The 26,354-nt window shown below is 35.8% G+C and overlaps 3 protein-coding genes across 3 annotated transcripts in view; 2 read left to right on the plus strand and 1 right to left on the minus strand.

Annotated features, from left to right (window-relative positions):
- Window positions 1-2,269: 2,269 nt before the first annotated feature.
- LOTGIDRAFT_145099 (hypothetical protein) lies at window positions 2,270-4,503 on the plus strand (the record flags this gene model as incomplete). The annotated part of the gene is made up of 3 exons (XM_009056686.1): window positions 2,270-2,371; window positions 3,330-3,486; window positions 4,421-4,503. Coding segments are annotated over 3 exons (342 nt in total), but the record flags the coding sequence as incomplete, so codon positions are not given.
- A 12,918-nt stretch (window positions 4,504-17,421) lies between these two features.
- Window positions 17,422-20,611, plus strand: LOTGIDRAFT_175469 (hypothetical protein; the record flags this gene model as incomplete). Its single annotated transcript, XM_009056687.1, has 2 exons — window positions 17,422-18,225; window positions 20,603-20,611. The coding sequence occupies 2 exons, from the start codon at window positions 17,422-17,424 to the stop codon at window positions 20,609-20,611; spliced, it is 813 nt and encodes a 270-aa protein (XP_009054935.1).
- A 2,396-nt stretch (window positions 20,612-23,007) lies between these two features.
- LOTGIDRAFT_175470 (hypothetical protein) overlaps window positions 23,008-26,354 on the minus strand; it is a gene marked incomplete at both ends in the record, with an annotated part of 3,771 nt that continues 424 nt past the window's right edge. Inside the window, 4 exons of the mRNA XM_009056688.1 lie at window positions 23,008-23,287; window positions 23,480-23,658; window positions 24,436-24,483; window positions 25,473-25,696. Coding sequence (XP_009054936.1) covers window positions 23,008-23,287; window positions 23,480-23,658; window positions 24,436-24,483; window positions 25,473-25,696 — 731 coding nt within the window. The remainder of the gene's footprint in view (window positions 23,288-23,479; window positions 23,659-24,435; window positions 24,484-25,472; window positions 25,697-26,354) is intronic.

The following is a 26,354-nucleotide window of genomic DNA, read 5'->3' on the forward strand; positions in this document are numbered from 1 at the left end:
ATCACTGTTGTATTATTGTCTGTTTATAGAAACATCAGACATCACCTAACTCTGGGTTAAATTCTAGAGAGTGGTCCACTATTGTATTATTGTCTGTTTATAGAAACATCAGACATCACCTAACTCTGGGTTATATTCTAGAGAGTGGTCCACTGTTGTATTATTGTCTGTTTATAGAAACACCAGACATCACTGTTGTATTATTGTCTGTTTATAGAAACACTTGTGATGGCATTTAATATTACAATTGTATTTAGATCTGAGTAGTGTAATTTGGTTCAATTCTTCAATAATTATTCCTGATTCAACTCAAACTATAGCAATTGATAAATCACTGTAAAACTTTTTTAGAACAAGTTACTATATTGAATAAGTCTACATGTATAGTATTTATTTCTTGTACATTGTTGTTTAACCTCTTCCTCGTCGTATCCCCAATAAGGGTTTTATGAAGCCTTATCAATTAACTTGAAGTATGGGTTGTGGTTTTAACACGATGCCTCTTCTTTTGAACAAATTTTTCATTCAAGCTTTAGTCTTATGAGTCACAGGTATTGGTATATAAATATAGTTATTTTATAAAAAATTGTTTTTGAATGACATTATTTATTTATTGTAGGTTACATGTTATAAGTTTGTAATTTGTCTCGCTACATTATACTATACTGTTAAACTGGTATTAAATAAACAAATATGATAATGCTTAAAAAAAATAATAGCAGTTAAATACCTTCAAACATAGGCTAATCAACACAGCGCGGAAATATTCAATTGTTCCTTCTTGATGACCTGGGAACTTGTGGCTTAATTCACTTCAATAGGATCCTAGTCGGGTTAAAAACACTGTGTTGCCCAGCAAAATATATTGTAAAGATCTATCAACCCCACTTCTCCTGATTACGGTTACATGATTATATTCGAACCTGTATTCGAATATCGAAGTTTTGAGATGGGTACTAACTTCATAATGTTTACCTCAACGACAGGTCACGTGACAGTAGAGAATGTAAACAGACAAAATGGACGTTCTAGAAAATGATGAAAACTTTGACGGACCACTGAAAACTTTCGATATCTTCAAAGGTTTGTAAACGCGACAAAATGGCTACAAGCACACTTTAACGATTTATTGCTGAGATGAAAACTTTGAAAATTCGAAAATCTTAATCTATATCGGGATGGAAGGAAGCCTGAACCTCCACCAGACTGCTTATCAAGTGCCAAGTGAATTAGAATAGGTTGCGATACCCGACTATCTCTAGAATATAATTTATATTGTAGGGTGTAGACTAATTCTAATTAAGATAACCTGTTTATTTCAGACACTAGTAAACCTGTCAGGTTGTCCCTACATCTTATTGTTAATAGAAATTTACCACCAGAAGCTGAAAAATGGCCTCAAGAAAAAATGTAAGATGTCAGTTTACTCAAGCAATAAACTGTAACCCTATGGTGGTTATGGTCGTATATCAGGACAACTAATGCTAACGCGCATTTATTCAATTTCCCAGCCATAGGGTAACAGCTTTATTGCTTATATTTACGTTTTCAAGACATTCTAATTTTGAGTCTTTAGTATGAATTTAAGTAGGGCCTATTTCTTTACGTTTCAACGTTCGGGACTACTGACATGATTGTTTACATTGGAGACCATCTATTTGATACAATGACATCAATGAATAACAACGTCATTGGTTAAAATTACTACGCCTAATGTTTTGGTGATGAGGCAATGGCGTTTATGGAGATATAAACACCACACGAATTTGTATCAGTCCAATGGAAAATATAATAGCCAATGTAAATATTTGTTGATAAGTCTTACATACTGTATCATCCTTAAAACCAGAACCCATTATCAATAAATAGATGGGTTCATTGTATCCAAACTGTATACAAAGCTATTTAAGGTGATGACACTACGATAGAGACTGCTTGTACTCATGAAGGCCTAATATTCATTCCCTTATCAATATAAAGATGTTATTGTGGTCCACTTTATCCAAATATCTTTGTATGAGGCAATCAAAATGATCTTTTCATACTACAGATGTTGACTGAACTCATGAAGGCCTAATATTCATTCCTTATCAATATAAAGATGTGACAGTGGTCCACTTTATCCAAATAGCTTGATATAAGGCAATGGTTTTTTTCATACAAATGAGTTCAATTAGACAACCTATTTCATATAAGCCTATAGATTCTCCTTTTTTGTATCAAATAGACATCCATACACACCTGTAAATCTGTTTTCAGAGTAAAAGCTTTAAGTGAAATAACTCATTTACGTCTGGATAGAGAGAATATTAAAGAAATTGATAGTCTTGAACTTCTAGGAGAAAATGTTAAAAATGTTTATCTACAACAAGTAAGTACATGATGATCGTTTGGTTCAAATAAAAAAAATATTGTGAAAAATTGTGAGCTATGTGGGCCAGGTACAGTATGACAGAAATTTGAAGTGTTCCAGAAGAATGGACATTGGCCTACTATGCTATATTAGTAGAACCTGCCACAATACTTATTGTGATGGTTGATAAACCTAATAAATAAAGACAGATATGTCCTCTGATTAATGCCTGTTTATTTAACAGTCAGCCATGTTGGTTCACATAATAATGATACTAAATGGGAGATAACTCTTAGCATTTTATCACTACATAGCTTAGCCTTACAGCTGGTATTACAAGCAATCTAAATATCATTGAACATTACACTTTTCGTGGTGAAGCTCAAATCATAGGATTTCATGTTTCAATTAGAACTAAGAAATGTCCATAAAGTAATATAGCCGCTCAAAACTAATTAAAAACTAGTATTAGAAACGAAAAGAAAGAAATAAACAGCACCATAAGGTGCATTTCACTAATCAATTTCACCTTCTTTAAATCACATGCAATGTAGCACAAAGCAAGTAAATATAGCCATTCTGTCTTCCGACTACTGTCCTGTTAACACCTTGAGGTCTTGTCATGGTTTTCTACATAAAGCTAACAACTTAGGTTCACAATTAATGACCCTTTCTACCTGGTCCTTGGTCAAACCTCTTGGCATTGATCTTTCCTGGATTATTCATTATTATTTACAGCAGGGTCGACTGGAATGATGAGTGAAGATTGTCAGACTTTCACATGGCAACCATTCGCTCCACGTAACCAAGCAAATGATGTAATGTTAAGAACCAACGCTCTAACTGACTGTGTTATAGAACCTCACAACCTTGTGGCAGGCAGTTCAACTAGTTCCTATCATCTGCGACTTAACCTACTGGGCTACAACCTGTCCTCTTTAACCTCTTTTCACATTGTGTTTTCTATCATTTTCAGAATAATATAAGTAAGATAGAGAATCTAGAGTGTTTAAAAGATCTCAAGTTTTTATCTCTGGCCGGTAATTGTATAGAACGAGTTGAAAACCTGACAAGTTTAACGAACTTACGAGTTTTAGATTTGTCTCACAACAAAATAGATTTTCTACAAACAGGTAACAACGCTTGATATATAAACTTTCATCAATAACTATTTAATATCATTGGACCTCAAAACCTAAACTAATTTAAAATCCTGGGACCTCATTCTCAAAACCTAAACTAAAATCCAGATTTTAAGAAATACAGTAATCTGATTGGATAATAAAACCAAGGAATTGATTTTAGTGATTGACCAATCAGATGACTGGAACATTGAAAACATCTTGAGTTTTCCAGAATAAGGCCCCAGATTGTAAGAAATACAGTAATTTGATTGGATAATAAAACTTAACTTAGAATTGATTTTAGTGATTGACCAATCAGATGACTGGAACACTAACACCATCTTAGTATAAAGATTACTGCCCCTGTAAGCAACTCATTTAAGCTACTGTCTTCTAGTTTTGTTGGAAAACAGTACACTAAATTGGATTAGAAGGCCATTCATAAGAATGATTAGACTCCATGACTGTCTCTGTGTAAGTAACCCTTCAGGAAAAATGACGAGTGAGTCTTGACGCCTATGTAACGTTTGCCTTAGATGCAGAAAAGAAGACATTCCTATCATTGGGTACTCAGGAACTGAACCTAATTTTTTACCCTTTTATAATAAAAGGGATAGGTACGCCATTTTTTGACCAATCATACTTTACTCTCAGAAACAGGAATTTTTTAGCCTCGTCATGGGTGTCTAGAATTATCTGCGTTTGAATGTTAAAATGACGACTTGTCAATTTAAGATACTCTGTCATATATGGAAAAGACATATACAGAAATAGTGAGTAAAATTCCTAGTTTGAAGTATTTTTAACAATTCTTGCATTTCTGAAGACTATTTACATCATATTCAAGACAAAAATCAACATCCAAAATGGTGCACCTCTCCCTTTGATAAAGATTTTATTATTATTATTATTATTATTCAGAAAAACTTTTTTAAAATTTCAGACGAGCTGCCAAAATCATTGATTATATTAAACCTAGAACACAATCCATATACAGACAGACCTGGTTATTCTGAATATAGGTAAATTGTATTAAGATTTAACAACAGTCAGATATTTTGATATTTTTTCATTCACCAGTCTTTTTATTAAGTATGACGGCCTGTGGCATTATTTTTTGTTGTTACTTGTGTAATCTATCGATGTTGTCGGGTTTTAACCAGTTTTGAAGGTTATCCACTGAACTGCCGACAGTGAAAAGTCATGTATGGTTGATGATATTTATTATGATGAAGTCACGTACGATGATAGACAATACATAAAAACCCGGGGGGGACATCACAAACATAAACACACAGATGAATGAAAAGATGATGACAAGATGGCCTTCAGACCATGCTTACACGACTACTACATGTTCATCTACATGTTCATCGACAGCAACAGTGGTGATGAATATGCATGATGTCACATGCTTTTCAAACTGGCCAATCAACAAAATTTTTGAATAATATAAGTATGGGCAACTCCTGTTGAATGAAAAGGGTTGTTTTGAGAGGTTTAAATTCACCATCTCATTGTAAACTATTTTGATATACTAAACCAGGATCATATCTATTATTGATAAGGGGGTGTGGTTTAAACATCGATGGGCCTATCAATGATCAGTTGAGACCAAAATCTTCTCATAAACAAGTGGTTGCGTACGATACGCCCTGCACCTACCTCATAAATTTTCAATATAACAAGGACAGTCGTCAATATGTGTAAAATCATACCATAAAATCACCAAGACAACCATTGTAGATTGTTGATTTAAACCATCACACAAAATTTTGACATATTGCCTGCTTACTCTTCCTTCTAAACACCTGATACCACTTTTCATTATGAAATACTCACTCACTTATGATTGATATACTTCCTCATTAGCTGCTACCAATGTTTTGCCAATATGTTGATTTGGATTTCGGGTTTTGTTTTACGGTTCGGATCGTTACTGACCTTAGTACTTGTTGAAACTTTAATACCCTTTGTCGAATCTTACCCAAATCTTTTCTAAGATACTGTGGACTTAAGCACCCTCACCCGCCCCCCTCACCATTAAGTCTTCTCCCCTGCCTGTACCCTGTGTTGTGTGAGGCTTGCACGGTCCTGTTCAAACTTTGATACTCTTTGTCGTATCGCACCCAAAACTTGTCAAAGATCCTGTAGACTCCTCCCTCCCTCCCTATCTGTACCCCCAGTCTTGGGAGGTTTACACCGCCCTGAATTAAATGTAAAATTCTTGTGTATTTATAGAGAAAGAGTGATAAACTATTTACCAAACCTACTACAACTAGATGGAGAGGACGTAAAAAGACCCGATGATCAGGACAATGATAGAGAGATTATCCAGAATGAAGAACCCAATTACAGTCTGAATTCCTTCCCAGTCTCTTCCTCAGATACAGGTAATTACTTGGCTCTGTATATGAGTTCCAGCTTTCCTGAGAGTTCTCAGAAATAGTAATAACAAAAGTACCAACTACCCCAAAACAGAACCAAGTTTTGTTTGAGTATGTTAAAAGGCCACACCATTTCTGGGGTTGATTTGGGTCTTGAAAGATCAAGTTATCATTTTAACTTTCAACAGCAGATAATTCTGGACACACATGAATTTGGAGGCTCAAATTTGGAAGGTGAGATGTGAACACTATTATTGATTAGCTTAGCTAATAAATTCCTGTTTCTGAGACTAAGGTATGATTGTGGAAATGGATGGCGAAACCGTTCCTTTAACACCTTCCCTGTAAGATAAATACAGTACATCATTTTACCGCCATATCTTACTCCATGCCAATTTTCAATCAAACGTCTGTGGTTCTTGCAATTCCATTAAAACTAAGTGTTTGATGATGTCACTAATTGCAAAATATGCTTTATCACATAGGGCTCTTCGCGATTAGTGACCACATTAAACACTAAGTTTTAGTGGAATTGCAGTAATCACAGACGTCTGATTGAAAACTGGAATGGTGCACAATGATGCTACCAGTGTCCCCGATACACATACATAATTTAGAAAACCTCTTTATAATCCCTGTAATGTTATTTTATTGTAGACGTACGACTTGTTGCAGGAGAAATGTTAATGAGATCACAAGATAGATTAGAGTCTAGTCAGGATCGTCATGCCAGACATATTGAAGAACTAAATGAATTACGGCGTAAACATAACGTGGTTAAAACAGGATAGTGCCATTTGATTTAAGTTTATCAACTGTCAGTTTCGAACCTGGGACTTAGATGTGATTTATAAAGGAAGATCAGTGTTAAAGTGATATGAGAATAGTGTTCTCAAAAAAGCACTGGCCTAGGTCATGAAATAAGAAACAAAATCAAAGATTAGTGTTAAGAGTGTATATATTAGATAAGACTGTGTTAAACCTGTTTTTGTTTTTTTATTTCAATGATAATTGTAAGATAATAAGCTCTCTCAAAGATCAAATTGATGTTGGTACAGTCTGATAGAGGAAGTATGACGAATTGGGGTGTGGTTTGGACACGATCTGTATAGGTCAGATTAGTGCTGGGAATCGTCAATTATGCCACAATATTTTGTATTGTGAAACTGGGTTCACTTCGCGATATGGGGTAATGGGATAAAATCAATTTGATATTTGAGAGATCCTTTTATCTTACAATCAACATTAAAATATAAAAATAATCTCATCAAAGGGTTGATATTCTTATGGAATTCTCACAAAACACCAATTTTAATAAGCTGCCTCATTCAATATTCAAGATATTTGTTTTACAATTGAAGTTTTTATTCATGTTTATTTGTGAGTAAAGAACTATTTAAATATATAGAAGACTAAAATTCTTCCTGACACAAAAAGATATCCAATGACCATTCCAAATATTAACAAGTTTAATCAATGATACGGGGCAGAATCGTGGCAATTAAAACTATTCACTCCCTTCATCAGACCAAATAAAGTTTTGGTTCATTTTAAATCATCCCGCTTTTTATTGATGTACAGATTTTCAACTGAGACAATAGCTGTCGTCAGTGGTAAAAAAAAGTAGTGAGAATGTTGCTCAGCTCTCAACCTCCAGCTCAGCTAATTTGTTGTCTGCGGCAGGTTTTAAGGTCTCCAGATTGACTCTCAACAATCCAAAAAAAATTTCCATTTTCTCCCTTAGTTTTACATCCTTCTGTCCTGCACCTTATTAGGCTAATGAAAATGTGCAAAGCAATGCAGTGTTCAATGAGGGAAATTTTGCCAAGCCTACTCTTTTTTCGATTTCCAACTGTCAAAAGATCTTAATCATTTACAGTGTTGATCTATTTCCCATCTGATAACAAAATGCCAAGTAAGCTCCCTCCATATTGTATCACTGACAGGGGAAACTGGGTTGAACATTCTATCAGGAACAAAAAAACAGACATAAAGGAGAAGCATATAATGCATTTTATTGATAATATGATGCATAAAGATTAAAACATATCTTGATAGAGTTGAATTATTTGATCAATAATATTATTATTGTTGTGTATTCTGAAATCTACTTTTGATTAGTATTTTGATAAATGCCACTCTTCATCAATGGCTTTCAAAACTGACAGCCATAACATTAACCAATAGACACCAAAATTTGGTATCTGATTGGTTTAAAATTTTTGTTGTAGTCGTCCAATCATATGACAGTAAAGTTTAATTCGTACCATGTTCATTTTTTGAGAAATTCGAGGCAGGACTAACATTAACAAATATATATTTTCAATTTCTGTAGTCTGACTAGAGCTCTCTCTTTTCATTCTGCTACACGTTTTGGATAAACAATCATAATCAGGGGCCTTATTCTGGAAAATTTAACTTAACATAATTTTAGTGTTGCAATCATCTGATTGGTCAATCACAAAATAGATTTTAAATTCTGTTTTATTATCCAATCAGATAACTGTACTGTATTTCTTAATATCTTGAAGTTAAGTTTTGGAGAATATGGCCCCAGGACTGTATATTCAACCCATTTTGCCACACGTTTCGGATAAACAATGATAATCAGGACTGAAATCTCAATCTACACCTGAATCAGATTGTGTATTGTAGGTAATTCACAAAGGTAGATTTCAGAATACATTATTAATTAATATCATCAAATATAAATCTACAATCTGATTGGAACAAAGTAGAAAGAATTAGTTATTGAATTAGTATCAGCCCCGTCGCCAGGAATGAATTGGTGCTGGAACTCAGATTTTATACTCAGAAAACTTGAAGAATTAAAGGCCCAGAGAACTCATTTCTGACAATTTTGAAGAGTGCCGAAAAACAAAATATATATCTTTTTGATTTATTACAAATACACTGTAAATGAATCAATCTCTGCTGAACTGAAGAAGGTTTTGCTGGGGTTTAATTCTCACTTGCTGGGGCCCAGCCCCCATGGACCCGACCCTAACGACGGGGCTGAGTACTATATAACTGATTTTCCTATTTATGAGTGTTTATTCATAGTTTCTAGAAATAGAAATAATGAATTTTAATGGTCCGTCAAGATAGGGTGTTGCCATCCTATAATTATTGTAACTTGTTAAAATATCAAGAAATCTTGACCGATTCTTTTTTAAATTTGTTGTGTATCAGGCACACTGATTGAATCAATTTGCACCATTCTAATTTTCAGTCAGACGTCTGTAGTTCATTCAATTCTACTAAAACTAAGTGTTTGATGGCGTCAATAATAACGATGTTATAAAGTATATTTGACAATTAGTGATGTCATCAAACACTTAATTGATACCAGTGTCCCTGATACACGTAACAAATTTAAAGACCTCTTTACAATTCCTTTAAGACTTATTTGTATAAAGGATTCAATTGGTGATTTGCAACCGATATATTCGGGCCGTTATAACCCAATTCTATCTTAAATCCCAATAATTTTTTAATTGGAAAGATCTCCAAAAATCATTTTATGTCATAGGAAATATTCCTCCCTTCCTCACTCAACTAAATTTTGCATATTCATATGATTAAGTAAAAAAAATTAAAATTACAATTTTGTGACATAAAATTAATGTTTGAACATGCATAAAAATCATTTCCAAATCAAGTTTTAGATTTTACAATAGCTTTGTATCACAAAGAAAAGAAATTCACTCTGTAAAACAGTTTACAGTAACAAATAATTCTAATAACAAAATTAGCATCTTCATAAATCATAGATTGGATTCCAAAACGTTATTCAAAGTTTAAGTTATATTTATCAATTAAATGAACCATCATTGGATATCTCTTGTCAGTCTCTATTCCAGCACTATGTCAAGCTATTACAAACTGTGTCTTATACCTTGACTGCAATAGCCATTTGATTTTCATAATGTTTACAGTCAGTGCTGGACAATTCAAACAAATCACTGAAATCCATGAACAAGTATGAAGTTTGTAATAGCTTGATATTGTAAAGATGAAGTTTGTAATAGCTTGATATTGTGAAGATGAAGTTTGTAATAGCTTGATATTGTGAAGATGAAGTTTGTAATAGCTTGATATTGTGAAGATGAAGTTTGTAATAGCTTGATATTGTGAAGATGAAGTTTGTAATAGCTTGATATTGTGAAGATGAAGTTTGTAATAGCTTGATATTGTGAAGATGAAGTTTGTAATAGCTTGACATTGTGAAGATGCTAGTCAAGATTTTCTGATGGAAACCTCACAGTGGACATTGTTATATGTGAATTTAAAATCACTTTACATTGCTACAGTTTTCACTTGCATAGTACCGGTTGCCAAAGGTTTGAAAAAAACAATTTGAACTTCTCACAGCCAATGAACGTTATGACCTAATAGTTTGAACACGAGTGAAAGGGACAGATGAGGCATTTCCAGTGGTTGATTTGGCCATTGAATATATATTTGTCAATAGTCTTCAGAAGTACTAGAATGGTCCAAAAGGTACATTTCTGAGACTCTGGTATGATTTACTTTGGAAATGCTGCAACCATCCCTTTAAGCAGCTACAAATGGATCATTTTTTAACTAGAGAGAATCTTGGCCAATTTTCTAGCTTAATTAACCAAGACATCCTTAACATAAATAAATCAGAACAAAAAATAACTGACAAAGGAAACCTATAGATACTGAATGACTGAATAGAAATGGCAACACCCAATGGATTAAAATGATTGGCTGATTTTATATTGAGTCATTTCTATTGGTCAATAAATATAACGGCCTTTCTCCAAGTGTAAGATATTTACACAAACAAAATAAAGCAAAATTCCCCTGTATTGCTGATTGCTAGTCAAGTTTTAGCCACACATGCTGTAGTAGACTACATTCCAACCGTTTTTTGTTTCGGTACACTTCATTATCCCAAATATGACACCTATTATTAACTTATATTGTATGTAGAACAGACCAATGATGTAGGAAGCCTAACAGACAAAAACTTATATAGGTAATTGCTTTGGTTATTCAAGGTTAAAACCAGCTGACAATTGTAAAAGTGGTAGGCAAGACAATAGATGGTTGAAATATTAAAAGCCCAATCAGAGATTATGGTAAAACGATCCAAAGCAATATCTGAATATTTGAAAGAGTCTAAATCATTTTATTTTTTTTACATAATTCACTACTTCTGTTTGGCCGATATCTGTCTTTCTTTAATCATAGTTTTGAATAAATGATCTAGAACTAGAATTCTTAGCTTAGTGAATTGAAGAGCGAAATAGTTGGATGTTTAACACATACACTCTTTTCCAGAATGTTATGGCCTAGCTTACTACATCATGTGTGACTAAACTTAGTTAAAGCTAAATAAAAAAAATAAAAGTGCTAAAATAATAGAAATTGATATAGATCAGGGGAAGTAATCAATCACAAACCAATCAAAATAGAAAGATACAATCGGCCCAGTATCTGAGAGATCTTCCATCTGAACATTAAGTCCCTTGCAGGCGAACAAACCCGATGGTCTGCTAAGACTTTCTGATGGTAACTAATTGTCGACAGTAATCTTCGTCTACTCAAGATGACGACAGTTTCTGCAGTCATGTCATCTTGTTTTCGGTGGTTTTCAGTTCCCTCGTTCTCTCAACACCAGGCTTTTCATCATTAGTATTTCCTGTAGCGAAATCTAGGTATTGTCACCTCTCGTAAGGATCAGCTTCAAACTCATCCTAGCTGACTTCTCCACTAGTTGAAAGGTCCTTGTGACAGCTGTGATGCATAAAACATTCGATCTCCTTGATAGGTTGAGTCTTGAGATAGCATCACATCAGCCTGTGACTTGAAGTCATCCACCAGATAACTGTCTTGAGAGAGTTCTGGTTGGGACAGCCCAGAGAGTCCCGGTTGACTCATCTGGAACTGCTGGCTCATGGACATGTTACCTTGAGTCAGTGGACCTTGAGAGAAGGGCTGGGAGATGTCCTGGCTAGCTTGACTCTGTGACATTCCTGGCAAGCTAAACTGGGACATACCAGACTGCTGCATGTTGCTGTATCTCGGTGGCTTCTGTCTTCTGAGCTTACCTCCGCGACCGACCATACCCTGCATTGGCTGCTGTTGATATGGCTGAGGAACTGGCGGTAGGAACATGTTCACCGGTACAGGGAGGTTCATGTTGGCTCTGGAGTAAGCCCTTTCAGGTCCAATGAAACTGAGCTGATCATGGGTTCTAACCACTGGTTCTCTGTATCCAACGCTGGTTCTGTCATAGGCACTTCCAGGGATTAAAACTTCCCTAGCATCAAACATTGTGTTACTCATGAATCTTCCTCCTGGATTGGTCGTGTTGACCAACTTCCTTGGTTTACTGAACTGGATCAAACTTTCTTTCAGATTATTCAAAGGACCTTCGACGAGACATTTCTGTTCCTTGTAGTAAGTCAATAGATGATTCCAGAGAGGCTGTTTGGACAAGACTTTAGGATTCCCTACAATTATTATGCCATATTTAGCTCTGGTCAAAGCAACATTCAATCTTCTTGGATCGTTTAAGAAACCAATGCCTTGATGCTCGTTGGATCTGACACAGGACAGTAGGATAAAATCTTTTTCTCTGCCTTGGAAGGCATCAACGCTGGCCACCTCAATTTCTTGGTAGAGTTTCTTGTTCAAAGCTCCACTGTACTGCATATACTGTACCAGATAAGCTCTTTGTCCCTCGTAAGGGGTGATGATGCCAATCTGATTGGGTTTGATTCCACCACGTAAGAATCTCGTAGCCAGTTTCTCCACGTTAGCCGCTTCCGTCCTGTTCAGATAGGAAGTTCCAGAACTGGAGATCTCTTCTTGTCCAGAAGTACAGTAAAAGAACATAGGTTTATCAGGAGTCGGCCATGGAAATTCCAAAGTTGTTATAGTCCTCTCTGCAGCAGTGACTCCATTTTGAAGGGAACCCTCGTAGAAGATGTTTGAAGGAAAAGCACTGAGAGATGGGTGCATACGATACTGGACTTGTAATCTAATAGGTCGGATACCCAGAACCACCAGACGTTCAAATAGAGACTGAGACAGCCCAGCTCTTGCAGCCTTCTTGCACATCACCACAGGTCCTAATTGACAGTGATCACCAACCAATATCAACTGTCTACATCCCAGGATGACTGGTATCATGCATTCTGGTTCAGTAGCCTGAGTACTTTCATCAATCAACACACATCTAAACTGCATCTTGGCTAATCGTGGGTCTCCTGTTCCCACACAAGTACAACAGATCACATCAGCAGCTTGGAGAAGTTCCTTTTCACACTGTTTCTTCAAGGCTCTGTATCGTTTTTCGTCTGAGGACGACAGCTCTCCAGTGACATCTTTCAACTGCTGAAGTTTTTGAAGCTCTGCCACACTCTCCATATTTTTGATCTGATTATGAAGAGCCAGGAAGGAGACTGGTGAGTCGATAGCTTCACGACTTTTAGCACACACTCGTACGACCTTCAAACCAGTTTTATGGATCTTCTCAGTCAACTGATCAACAGCAATATTCGATGGAGCACAAACCAATACAGGTCCACTGATCTGCTTGACCAGATGGTAGACAACAGTTGCTGAAGTAACAGTTTTACCAGTTCCTGGTGGACCCTGAATCAAACTGAGAGGTCGTTGTAGGACAGTTTTCACGGCATAGACTTGGGAATGATTGAGCTCTGGTAGTCCAGGGGCACTGAAACGTTTCGGAAGTTGGCACTTTAATACAACGTCCTCCACTTCGTGACCAAGTAGTTTATGGTAGATGTATCCCCATACTGATGTTTCGTCCACTGCAAAGGTCTTCAAAGCTGCTTGCATTCTATCAAAGGAGGTGGACTTCCAGACAAAATCAACAACAAAGTGAGAGGTACAATCAGTCGGTACACCAACACTGCTTTTCAATTCGATGGCAATCTCGTCTGTATAGTTATCTGGTATCTTGATCACGTGACCCACTCCTGACCATGACTTATGTTGATCTCCAACATACTGTATCCTCAATTCATCTCCATGCATCAGTTTCATTTCATCGTTCGCCTTGGCCAGTTGAAAATGAGCAATCTTTTTCTTATTCAATCCAACATCCCAACGGACTTGTATATTGTCTTGTGTCTGAGATTCTTTCAGTTTTCTATCATAATCTGCTTCTAATTTCACCAACGGCCCAAAAATATTCTGATATTGGTAGGCATCATCGTACCGGAGCAAAACTTGTTGAGGCTCCTCATCAATTCCAGGTTTCTCCAGATCCTCAAGTTTAGCTTCAGGATTCTCTTTCCACAGTTCTTCCAATTTGTTAATCTGTTGAGCAGTAATCTGCCGAGCTCGTAGTTGATCTTGTTCAGACGGAACCTTCACCAACCAGGATAGAAACTGTCGATCTTGAATCAGAGGCAACCATTGAGTTGGATCCCAGTTCATGTCTTTCAAGTTGCTCAGAGTGGCACAAGGATGACGGCACAGCAAAACTACAACCGAATCAGCTTTAGCTGGTATAAATCCCAACAAAAAGACATTACGACATCCACAATTGTAGCATTCCAATACAGTTTCTCCTAAAGGTCCATCTTTATGAAGGGTGACCTCCTTGGCTTTAGCTCTGACCAAATGATTGATGATATGACTGCCTGAAGTGTTGCCTCTCCCATTACAAAACCATTTCTTCGCTGTGTTGCAGTAAACCACGCAAGATGGATCATGTATACCACAATAAGAACAAGCATACTTCGGTAGATCTTTCATAAAGAACTGTTCTTCCTCCTCTTCTTCAAAAGTCAGTTCTCCAACGCCTTGCCCCTGGGTAATGGACATGACCCCAGCTTCCAAGCCATTCTGTTCCGGGATGTCAATTCCATTCACCTGACTGATCTGAACGCCATCAAGTTGTGATTGACTCTGAGATTGAGTTTGTGATGGCAGAGTAAAATCGGTGAAATCAAAATCAGAGCCCTGTGTGTCAGCCCCTAACAATTCTGTTTCTTCTGTGTCCAAAAATGTCAGTGTTTCCGAGTTAGGTCCATAAGCATCTTCGCTGGTCATTGTGACTTCTTTCGAGGCAACCTGAAATAAAATTAAGGAATTTAGAAAATAACTTAAAAGCTGACTGGAAAAGTCAGAAGAAATTCAGATTTGATTCAGTGCGAATGTTGAAACTTGTCTTTGAGAAAAGGCAAAAAAAAAATTAAGTTTGACAATTGACTTGTCTGCTCCTCATTGAATTTTTTTAATTCAACTAAAATTGATTGTTCATTATTTTTATTATCCAATCAGCTTACTGTATTTCAAATTCAAATTCTTTATTTCTTGAGTCAATAACCCATTAGACACAAATCAATTTTTACATATAATACATACTTATCTCAAATAAATTTTTGAAAATAAGGTCTCTAGGCGACAACATATCATATATCTAAAGCGCATCACTGACATGGGCAAACAGGATTGAACCATCTGAAAGCATTACCCACTTAGGTCAGTTTAGGTAGGAAATTTCACCCAAGCAGTAACGCACTGATGGTGATTTAAAATTAGTTGACATACCTACCTAATGAATTATATTCTGTTTTTAACTGATTTCTGTGTTTTAACTTCTAATCTATTTATTATTCTGAAATGAATACAAGATAAACTATCAGTACATTTAGGGGAAAGGTAATTAACACAAAATTGAGAGTTTTCACAGTATTTCTGTTGTTTGTTACAAGTTTCATATCCTGTTTGGTTTTGTAACTATTTTCAGATATTATGAAACACTTTCTTTTTTCATGACGCATTTTTATAATTTGTCTTAAATACTCTAAGCTTAGACTTTTTGTGTTTCTGAATAGGCAAGTGTAAAACATTGCTTAACAGGGGTGTCATTAAGGGCCGACAGCCAACAAAAAACGCCGCCTATTTGATTCCAAATCGCCTGGTACTTTCAGAACGGTCAGAAAATAATCAATCTGAAATTAGGACAATCGCTGGGTTAAAATAAAAGCAAATAACTATGAATTGGATTTGAAAGTCACCGGGAATTATGCAATATCTACTGGTCAATATAGATAATATACACCAGTAAATATCGATAATATACGCCAGTAAATATCAATAATATTCGCCAGTTTCATACACAGTGCGCTTTCACCAAAAATATTACACTAAAACAATACGTTGCAGAATGAGTTCAATATCATATACCAAAATACGGGAAGGCCTATACATATTATATATTTTAATACCCTGCAGAACTTGTGACGAATGGAGTTATGGCTTGGTCGTCTACTCGAGGAAACAGTCACATTAAAATTGATTTAAAAGTTTTGGCCATAGACCGGAGCGGATTTGTGCTTGATAAAGGTTGTTTGAGTATGAATCGCAATCTTGGAAGGCAAAAAAATGAAATAAAGTTCCAGATTTTTATTCTTATTTTGAACAGTATTATAAAATGGCTCTCCGAGTATTTTGTTTATCTATAGTTTGAGTCTCATCAGAACTAGAAAGAAACAGCATCGGCGTTCAAAGATCTGAAAGACAATTATTATTGAAACTTATCATCTGCTTAATAATTCCAGTGAAGGTTGTTTGCGCAAGGTCATCTTTCTATGAATATGTAACTATTTATAGTAACATGGGGACGTGATCTACTTTGCTCCTTACAAACAAACAATTCGCTTGCACATTCGGTTCACCCCAGAAGTGATCAAAAGGGTGTTGAAATACCGAAATGTAATTGTTTAGGAGTAGTTCAGCGGGATTAAAATAAGATTCTGAAATAGAATTCTGAGCAATATTGTTCTACAAACTTTAAATCCCGACTAATCCACGATCTGATGGGACCTACTTTGCATTGCCCTTGGATTTCAATGAAAGTCGTAGACAATCAGCTATATACGTGCTTGAAAATTCTGACAAGATTTATTTATGGAATATTTTCAAAAGATCGTTTTTTGGTAAGAATTAGCCTTTGTACAATGCGGTGCTGCACCGCTATTAAAATATAGCCTTCCCGGATGAACCACCTACTTTGGTTGTATAGCCACCTACTCTGATTCTTATTGACAACCCTGGCTTAATAAAAGACATCTTAAAGGGATAGACCGGTTTCAACCCTTAGAATTACGCTATGCATGTGTGAAACTATATCTAAACCCTTTATATAGTTTCTATAAATTTACCTGGTCACTGAGGAATCGTTTAAAACATCAAATTTGAAGTTTCCTATTATAATTGATATGAGGCTGATGTTTTCTCATGAATGGTTTTCTTAGCGTCTGGGAAAGAAATTCCGAAACTATACACATACACAGAAGGTTTTGTTTACAAATGGCGACGAATTATAACGAGTGGTTGCCTAGAAAGATACGCCCACTTTCCTGATACCTTTTTAGTACGGTATATCAAGGGCAGTCACCAATCTGTGTCAAATCATACCACACAGACCAACGGACAGGGGCGACGACGACAATATATGATCACATTATAATGTGGGCGTATAAAAATGAACTTTGTTTGTGTACTTCTCCGGTTGTTACATTTTTGAGAATTAAATTTTATGTTCATTCTAAGACATAGTATCACTGTAAATAAGTTGTGTGAACTAGACCCTCCAGCTTCTCCACCTAAACGTGCTCAACCACCTACCAACCAACCAATAGCATCCTCCCGAAAGCGACAGAGATCACCTACTTCCTTACCTAGTACTTCTACTTACCCACAACCAACTCCAAGCAAAAGAACCAATACCACCAATTTACCAACCTCCCCTTCTGTTAGACCTCTACCTACAAGTTCACCTGCTACCCCATCAAGACCTAGATCCAACCCCGAAACTCCAAGATCATCAACCAATTCTACTTTCCGTCGACGTCTAAGCTTAGGTTCTAAATCACCAAACCATCCTCGTCGTCATGATTGTAACAAGAACAAATCAACATGGACACTCCCTGAAGTAACCAAACCAACCATTATCATAGGATCTTCAAATATTTCCCGAATTCCAGAGGTCAACCAGGATCCCCAAGCTGAATCTAATCCCGGGGGCAAAATTAACCACATCATCGATATCCTTACAAAGATTAATCCAACATCAATACCATCCAAAGTCCTTCTCCATATTGGCCTCAACAACAAGAATGAACCAGGTGAATCCGTCCACAGACAGATGCTGGAATTGTTTTCCCTCGCCAAAACCAAATTTCCATCAGCCAACGTATTCGCCACCCAGATACCAGTTTCTTCCATCCTCCAACGCCAGAGACCAAATTTAGCCGCCAACTTACGAAAATTCAACGACCTTCTTTTTCATAAGCCATCTCCGTTTGCAAAGACTATGCCGCGATTCAATGGAATGATCGAGGTAAACCATTTAGATCTCGTCCACTGGACGGCCCCCACTGCCAAATCTGTATATTTAAATTGGGTCTCCCATTTAAACTAAACGCGGGGGGAAATATTCCAAAATTAGGACAAACTGTTGTCAATTTAAGTTCACAAATACTTTCTCCCCTTGAAGAAAGACTTCTGGACAAATGGTTAACCTTCATACCCACCCATAAACCATTTTCCATTGTACCAATTTTTACATCGGTAACTGAAGTTCACAGAACATTTAAATTGAATTATTACTTTCGCGAAAAACTTGGCCGCGGTAAACGAATCAAATTTACGGATAGATCTGGCTGGAATCCACCAGATAATGCGATTGACAAAGATATTTTAACTATTTGCGACAATTTATATGAAGAAATTTCTCATTTGCCTTTGGTGAATGAGAAAAACAATCTTACCAATTTTGAACGAAAATCTCTCAATAATCTAAAAAATGACAAAAACATTATTATCAGGAAAAGTGACAAAGGCAGTTGCTGCGTCATTCAAAATCGCGATGACTACATTTTTGAAATTGATAAACAGTTGAACAATCCAAATCACTATCGCCAACTTGATACACCTATTTTTATGGAAACTGCGCGAGAAATAAACAATATTCTACAAACTTTGGTAAAAAAGAAATTTATTTCAGAAAAGCAATATGACTACCTTTCCGCGTCCACTGAGCCTCGCCAACGACACATTTACACGCTTCCGAAAATTCATAAAAATTCCCAAACTGAGTGGTCCATTGCCAACAAAATTCCTTAAGGTAGACCAATCATTTCTGATTGTTCTAGCGAATCATACCGAGTTTCAGAATACATAGATTACTTTTTACTGCCACTAGCATGCCAACACCCTTCTTATCTGAAAGACACAACTGATTTTGTTGAAAAAATCAAGAAATCGGACATTCCCGAAAACGCGTATTTCATTTCTTTGGACGTAACCAGTATGTATACCAACATTGACAACAATGTTGGTCTTGACGCCGTCCGTAAGGCATTTGTTCGATATCCATGTTCTGATCGACCTGATACAGAGATTTCAACAACTTTCTTTCCTCTAAAAAATTAGACATTAAAGTATTTTTTAAGGAAACTGATACCCACCAACTTTTATACAAAAGCTCGTTCCACCCGAAGCACACATTTTCTGGAATAATTAAATCTCAAATTCTCAGATTGCATAGAATTTGCACCCAGCAGGCTGAATTTGAATCCGCCTGTAAACTAGTTTTTGACTAATTAAGGGAGAGGGGTTATTCCAAAAGGTTTCTTTGAAAATTAAGAATGACACGCTTTCAGACATTTTGAGAAAAGAAGACCCCCCTCCACCTTTTATTGGATTCGGTTCATTTCCCTGTGGAGGTCCTACTTGTCGCACATGCGAACACATACATGTTACCCATTTTTTTCAAAAATTACAAGAACGGAAAATTGTTTGCGATGAATAACCTAATTTCTTGCGGAGATCAAAATATCATATACCTAATTTCTTGTAAAAAATGCGATGTACAATATGTTGGCGAGACTCAAAATGCGCTTCGAACGCGATTCAATGGCCATCGCTATGATATAGTGCATGGCAAGGATAGACCAATTGCGAATCACTTCAACCTTCCCGATCATTCCATTGATGACCTTCTCATCATGCCTATAGAAACAGTTTCTACATCACCTAGCATGAAACCTAAGCTTACACGTCTACAACGCGAAAGTTATTGGATCGATCAACTGCAGACTGTGAGACCAAATGGACTCAACATTCAACATGGTAACCAGATAATACCCTTTATAACGACATTTGATTCTACAGCTACCAAAGCCTCCATAATAGTCAAACGCCATTACTCGGAACTTCAGAACAAATTTCCCCATGTATACACAAAACGTTTGGTTGTAGCTTACAAAAGAAATCAAAATCTTAGCAATTTCCTCTTTCACGGTAGACTTGAACCATTGAACAATATCCATTCATCCTAGGAGCATAGATTTGTTAATATAAATGTATCATGTTCTATCAATAAATTAATCTATTTCTGAGTTAGATTTCAGGGAATACTTATTTCAGGACTGTTGCCATGGCTATATACAGTATATTATATAACATGCAGTGTATTTTTGTGTTTGTGTCTTTTCAACTAAAATCATACTAATGACTAACTAATTTTCACATAATTAATAGACTTATCTATTGCTCTGTGACCTAGGCCAGTGCTTTCATTGAGACTCGTCTCAATACACCCTAACACTAACCTGAATCTATGGTTTAAACATTTCTTTAACTGTTACCAACATCTACCATTTACTGTCTTTCCTAATTATAATCTATAATCTCTGAGTTCTTCTGTTTTGTAGGTATTCTAGTAGTGATAAACTTACTGTGTAAAGCTGAAATATAGAAAACTTCGTTTAAATATCAAGTTACTAGGCTTTAAATCATGTCTCCTTGCAATTACTTTCAAAGTATAGGCTTATAATTAAATTAGGGTTTATAAGAAAAAAGAATTTAATCCTACATTGGGTTAATCAGCCACTGACAGTGACACTAGACTAGACTATGATCTTAATTGGATTATATCAATTAGCCAGATTCCACAAAGATTAATTAGCTTATTGGCTGATATAGTACATAGCAACTGCATTGACTATGGAAACCAACTATTTTCAATTTTATTTTAATAAAGTTCTGGGCAGTGGGCAGTTAGATAATAAAATAGGTTTTTCTGAGTCTTTCATTACCTGTGGTAATATGAAGTTAAAAATTTGTCAACTTAAAAAAAAAATGGCAAAATGGGATTGTGGTTCTAAAGTTAAAACCACCCTGGTACCCGCTTTCACTCGACGCATTTCAACTTATTTCAAAAATAAACAAGCATAATTTTACAAACGATTACAAAACTGGGAATGCCTTCATCAACGAGGTTAACAGGTCCTAAACTTAATGTAAACAAAATAATCAAGTCTCTGCAATTAATCAAAGTGCAACTTAATGGGAACGACCCATTTATAAGCCTAATTCTAAACCTATAGTATTTATTTGTGAAAAAGGTCAAATGTGCCCCCAATTTTTAAGACGAGGTATCATATTCACATAAGGCTTGAGGAAGATTATGATTGAATGCACCAACAATTGCAGCCAAATTCTAATGAATTGAAATAAATAAAAGCCCGATTATTAAATAAATTTCGGTCATTCAAATGGAAACGCCACGTTTATGTTTATTTATCTCTCCACGAACATGTCTGCCTGCATTTTTGTTGACAGTTTTGGCTGGAGTTTAGACTTGTCTCCAAGTCACAGAAAGTGCATCAACAATCAGGGACTGGTTTTATGTCACTCATACATTTCTTACTAAATGCAGAGTCACCAAACTTACGTTCACGTTGTTGCGCAACGGACAAATCTTGAATTTCCTCAAAATGAGAAGGCATGGCATGCACACACTGTACCGGAAATAGAATTTTTGAAACCGGAAGCAAGTGCAAATTATCTTGATTTTCCGCTTTCTATTGACATTGAGATCTTCTCACCTTGACAACTCTGTTCAAAGAGTTCTTAAACCCACCATGGACTCTTTATTCAATTAAATGTCTGATGAATGCCCAAAAATTCACATCATTTTCATAGTTGAACTTCAAACCCAAAATCTAAAAATACGTAATAGTCTCGTGACTTCTCGCGAGATAAAGTAGACGGGGTTGTTGAGACTGACAGTGAATTTTAGTTTCGATTATCCAGTCTTATTAATCAAATTGGATTCAGTAGCTAAAAAGTTTTATTGCTCCCTTCAAAGCGGTTGATCTAAATTTGAAAGATCACTATTCACTAGATAGACGTTCAATGGATATAAAACTCACCTTACATTGATACCCTAATGGACCGAAATGCCAGCAGCCTAGTGGGTAGGCCTAAAACTAGCTTAAGGAAGGCGAAGGGGGTTTTATTACCCAATAGATCAACTAGTCTAACCTTTTATTTCTTCTACCCACCCAACCCATATTTAATTTTCTTCCATGGAATTAGACTGCAATATGTTTTATGAACTATGAAGAGACAAAAAGTTTGAACGTTTTGTCATTAGTCGCAATAGCTTGACATTGTGAAGATGTGATTCAAGGACAGTGGTTATTGTAGTCAAGGTATTGGCCGAAGGTTGTAATAGCTTGACATTGTGAAGATGTGATACAAGAATAGTGGTTATTGCAGTCAAGGTATTGGCCGAGGGTCGTAATAGCTTGACATTGTGAAGATGTGATACAAGAAAGGGGCTATATTGCAGTCAAGGTATTGGCCGAAGGTCGTAATAGCTTGACATTTTATGAAGATTCTGAATTAAACCATCCACAGTACTATAAATAATGGAATCAGCCCTGCCATGTCAGCAACACCTTACAAATTATATATTTTAGTGTAGCCTTAATACACCTTATTCAAGAGTCGCCCATAATGAACAAGGTTCATTACGCAAACCAACAAAGGTAACGTCGTGTCACTGCAGTAAAATCGCAGCCTTGGCGTCTTTAACGTCTGCCTCTCCAATCCCACAAACTCAAAACAAATCTATTTAATGATACTTTCAGATGAATTTGACCTTCACACATTTCTGAGAAAGGTCATTTATTTTCTTGCTGTTGATCGGGTGATCATTCAATTGATCACGTAATTTGCATTAGGAACCTTGCTTTCAGTGTCTCAAAAACGAGGCATGAATTATAAATAAGGTCATTTCAATGAAGTTGTAAAACAAGATCTCAAGAACTTATAGTCTCCAATCTATTTCTGATCTTTCAAATTTCTTCAGAGCTTCGTTGGTTTTCGAGAAACATTTGCAGCCGAGAAAATGTTTCACACTTAAAGGAGAGGGGTGTCCATTTTTTATAACACAATGTTTTTTATCGTCTATAATTTTGCCCTTTTTTTGAGCGAAATTTCCCCACAGGATAAAAACCACTCTGTCACACTGGTCGCTGATGATTCCAATTATTTTATCTGTAAATTTCTGCCAACCATAATCTTTGTGAGAATTTGGAGTGTGTGCTCTGAAAAAAAAGAGTAACCAAAATTTGAATTTAGCCTCAGCAGTTGTCCCCTCATTGAGTCAGTCTGCCCCCTATTTGTACCCCCAGTCTCGGAAGGCTGGTGCCGCCATTGCTTGTCTGCCCACGCAATGTCTTCATTACAACACAATGTTTCACTTTCAATCCCCACAAATACTAAAGATTCTAACTTACTGTACAGTTAAAGTTGCATTGAGTAATAGAACTCCTCTTTTAGCCCATTTAGTCAGATCACCATGACCAGGAATTTTAAACCCAGGAATATCTTTATCTGTTTTTAATTCTGTATATATATTCTTTAAAGATGGTGGTACAGTTATTCCTTCTGGGACAGAAAAACACAACCCCATTGCCTGAAATTTGAAAAAACTTCATTCACATCATTAATTTAAATAATATCCTATTTCTGTATATGGCATTAGTACGGTAATTGGTATACATGTACATTTTTTACCAATTGTACTACTTCGTAGCGAATTTTTTAGCTAAACCAATCAGTGATAAGGTTCACAGCTCACTGTCGAAATTTGAGTCTTCAAATCCAAGTGTGTCTAGAATCATCGGCATTGAATGTTAAAATGACGACTTATCAATTTAAGATACTCTATGATATATAGAAAGACATATACAGAAATAGTGAATAAAATTCATTTTCTTACATTCAACAAGACTATTTACATGCACTCAACACTCAAATCTACCCACCAAAATGGCGCACCTGTCCCTTTAAATAATATCTTATCTATTTTGAGATAGTGAATTTCTACATTGAACAAAATTTTGACTTATTAAAATTTGAGCAGAATGAGATATCTCAGTCTGTCCTCTATTGTACCCCCAGTTGCAAGACGATGGCAGCACCACTGGATCAGCCCCGACGCTAGGAATGAATTGGTGCTGGGACTCAGAATTTTCACTCCAAGAGAAATTATTTCTGACAATTTTGAGGTGCCAAAAACTTATCAAAATCTATATCTTTATGACTTTGTACAAAGACACTGTAAATAAATCATTCTCTGCTGAACTGAAGAAGGTTTTGCTGGGGCTTAATTATCACTTCCTACTTACTTGCAGCCCCACAGACCCCACCCTAACGACGGGGAACTTGTACAATTGATGAAAACAATTACCTGTCCGTCATCATGATAGGGATCCTGTCCAATTATAACTACCTTTATCTATAATAACAAATTACAATACAGAATAATAACTACCTTTATCTATAATAACAAATTACAATACAGAATAATAACTACCTTTATCTATAATAACAAATTACAATACAGAATAATAACTACCTTTATCTATAATAACAAATTACAATACAGAATAATAACTACCTTTATCTATAATAACAAATTACAATACAGAATAATAACTACCTTTATCTATAATAACAAATTACAATACAGAATAATCAATACCTTTATCTATAATAAATTACAATACGGAATAATCAATACCTTTATCTATAATAACAAATTACAATACAGAATAATCAATACCTTTATCTATAATAACAAATTACAATACAGAATAATCAATACCTTTATCTATAATAACAAATTACAATACAGAATAATAACTACCTTTATCTATAATAACAAATTACAATACAGAATAATAACTACCTTTATCTATAATAACAAATTACAATACAGAATAATCACTACCTTTATCTATAATAACAAATTACAATACAGAATAATCAATACCTTTATCTATAATAACAAATTACAATACAGAATAATAACTACCTTTATCTATAATAACAAATTACAATACAGAATAATAACTACCTTTATCTATAAAAACAAATTACAATACTGTATCCCATTGTTGAGTTGTAATCAACCAGTGGCGGAGCCAGGTTTACGTCCGAGGGGGGGGCGAAATATCTGAAATTGCTAAAATTTCTAATATAGTTGTGAGATTTTTGCCCGAAAAACTTGCTTTCGGGGCTGCAAGGGGGGGCCACTGTAATCAACTGTTGAATACAATACAGACTAGCATTTAAAGTCCAAACTCCACCATCTGCCTGCCATTTAAACTGCTCTATCAGACATGTACAGCAATAACAGCTGAATCAACAGCCCTAAGTACAATCAGTGAAAAAAGGTTTGAAATCTGGGGTCCAGATGAGGGGATAACTCAATATGATACTTACATCATTAATAGGGGTAAGATTCAAGGCATTGAATATCAAGTCTTCTGGAGGGAATATCTCTTTAGTTTTGTAGTCAGCGTCTAATTTTTGCTCCAGTTTTACCATATACTCCTGTTTAAACTCTTCTTCAAGGGCTGATCTCCATCCTTCATCTTTTATTAAAGACTTCAAATCTGTAGATTTACTTCCTGTTTTAGTCGTTACCAAACTAGGTCCAGGGGGGACTGAAAGACAAAAAGGGCAGGATTATTGTGGGGTAGGGGTGGTTGGTGTTGACTATGCCAAACACGTTGACTGAGAAATATGGGCAGTGAAACTGAAAGACCAAGGAATTTAATGGGGTAAGAGATGGTTGCAGTAACGTACCTACCTACAGGGCCCACTAGAAAAGAGGCTGCCCCCCCCCCCCCCTTCCAACTTTCCATTTTTTTTTATCATTGTACAAGAATTGTCTGTGAGTCCCATATATGTGACCCTGCACATCAAACCAGGTATTAAGTAGCATTTGGTGTATGTAGAGCTATTAGTATATTTGGATTCCTGGCATCATCAGCTACATTTTGATACCAATTCTCAATAGCTTTCTCCTTTCAGAAGATATAGTCAATTTAATATCCACATTTCAGTCGATTAATGAAAACGTCATTTTAAGAGAAACGAGGTAGTAAAGAGACAAGATGAAAATTTCCTTAGCAACCATTCAGCTATATAAAAAATACTGGTTACAAATAAAGTTAAACACTTCTAGATACAAAATCATACAATATTCCAGAATTTCAACCCATCCAACCATGTCTTCATCCCAACTTTGTAAGTTGAACTTTTTAAAAAGCTTATTACTGGGCAATGTGACTTAATACCATGTGCGGGGTCCTATATATA

This window comes from Lottia gigantea (genome assembly GCF_000327385.1).
Source record: "Lottia gigantea unplaced genomic scaffold LOTGIsca_285, whole genome shotgun sequence".
NCBI classification, from domain to species: Eukaryota; Metazoa; Mollusca; class Gastropoda; family Lottiidae; genus Lottia; species Lottia gigantea.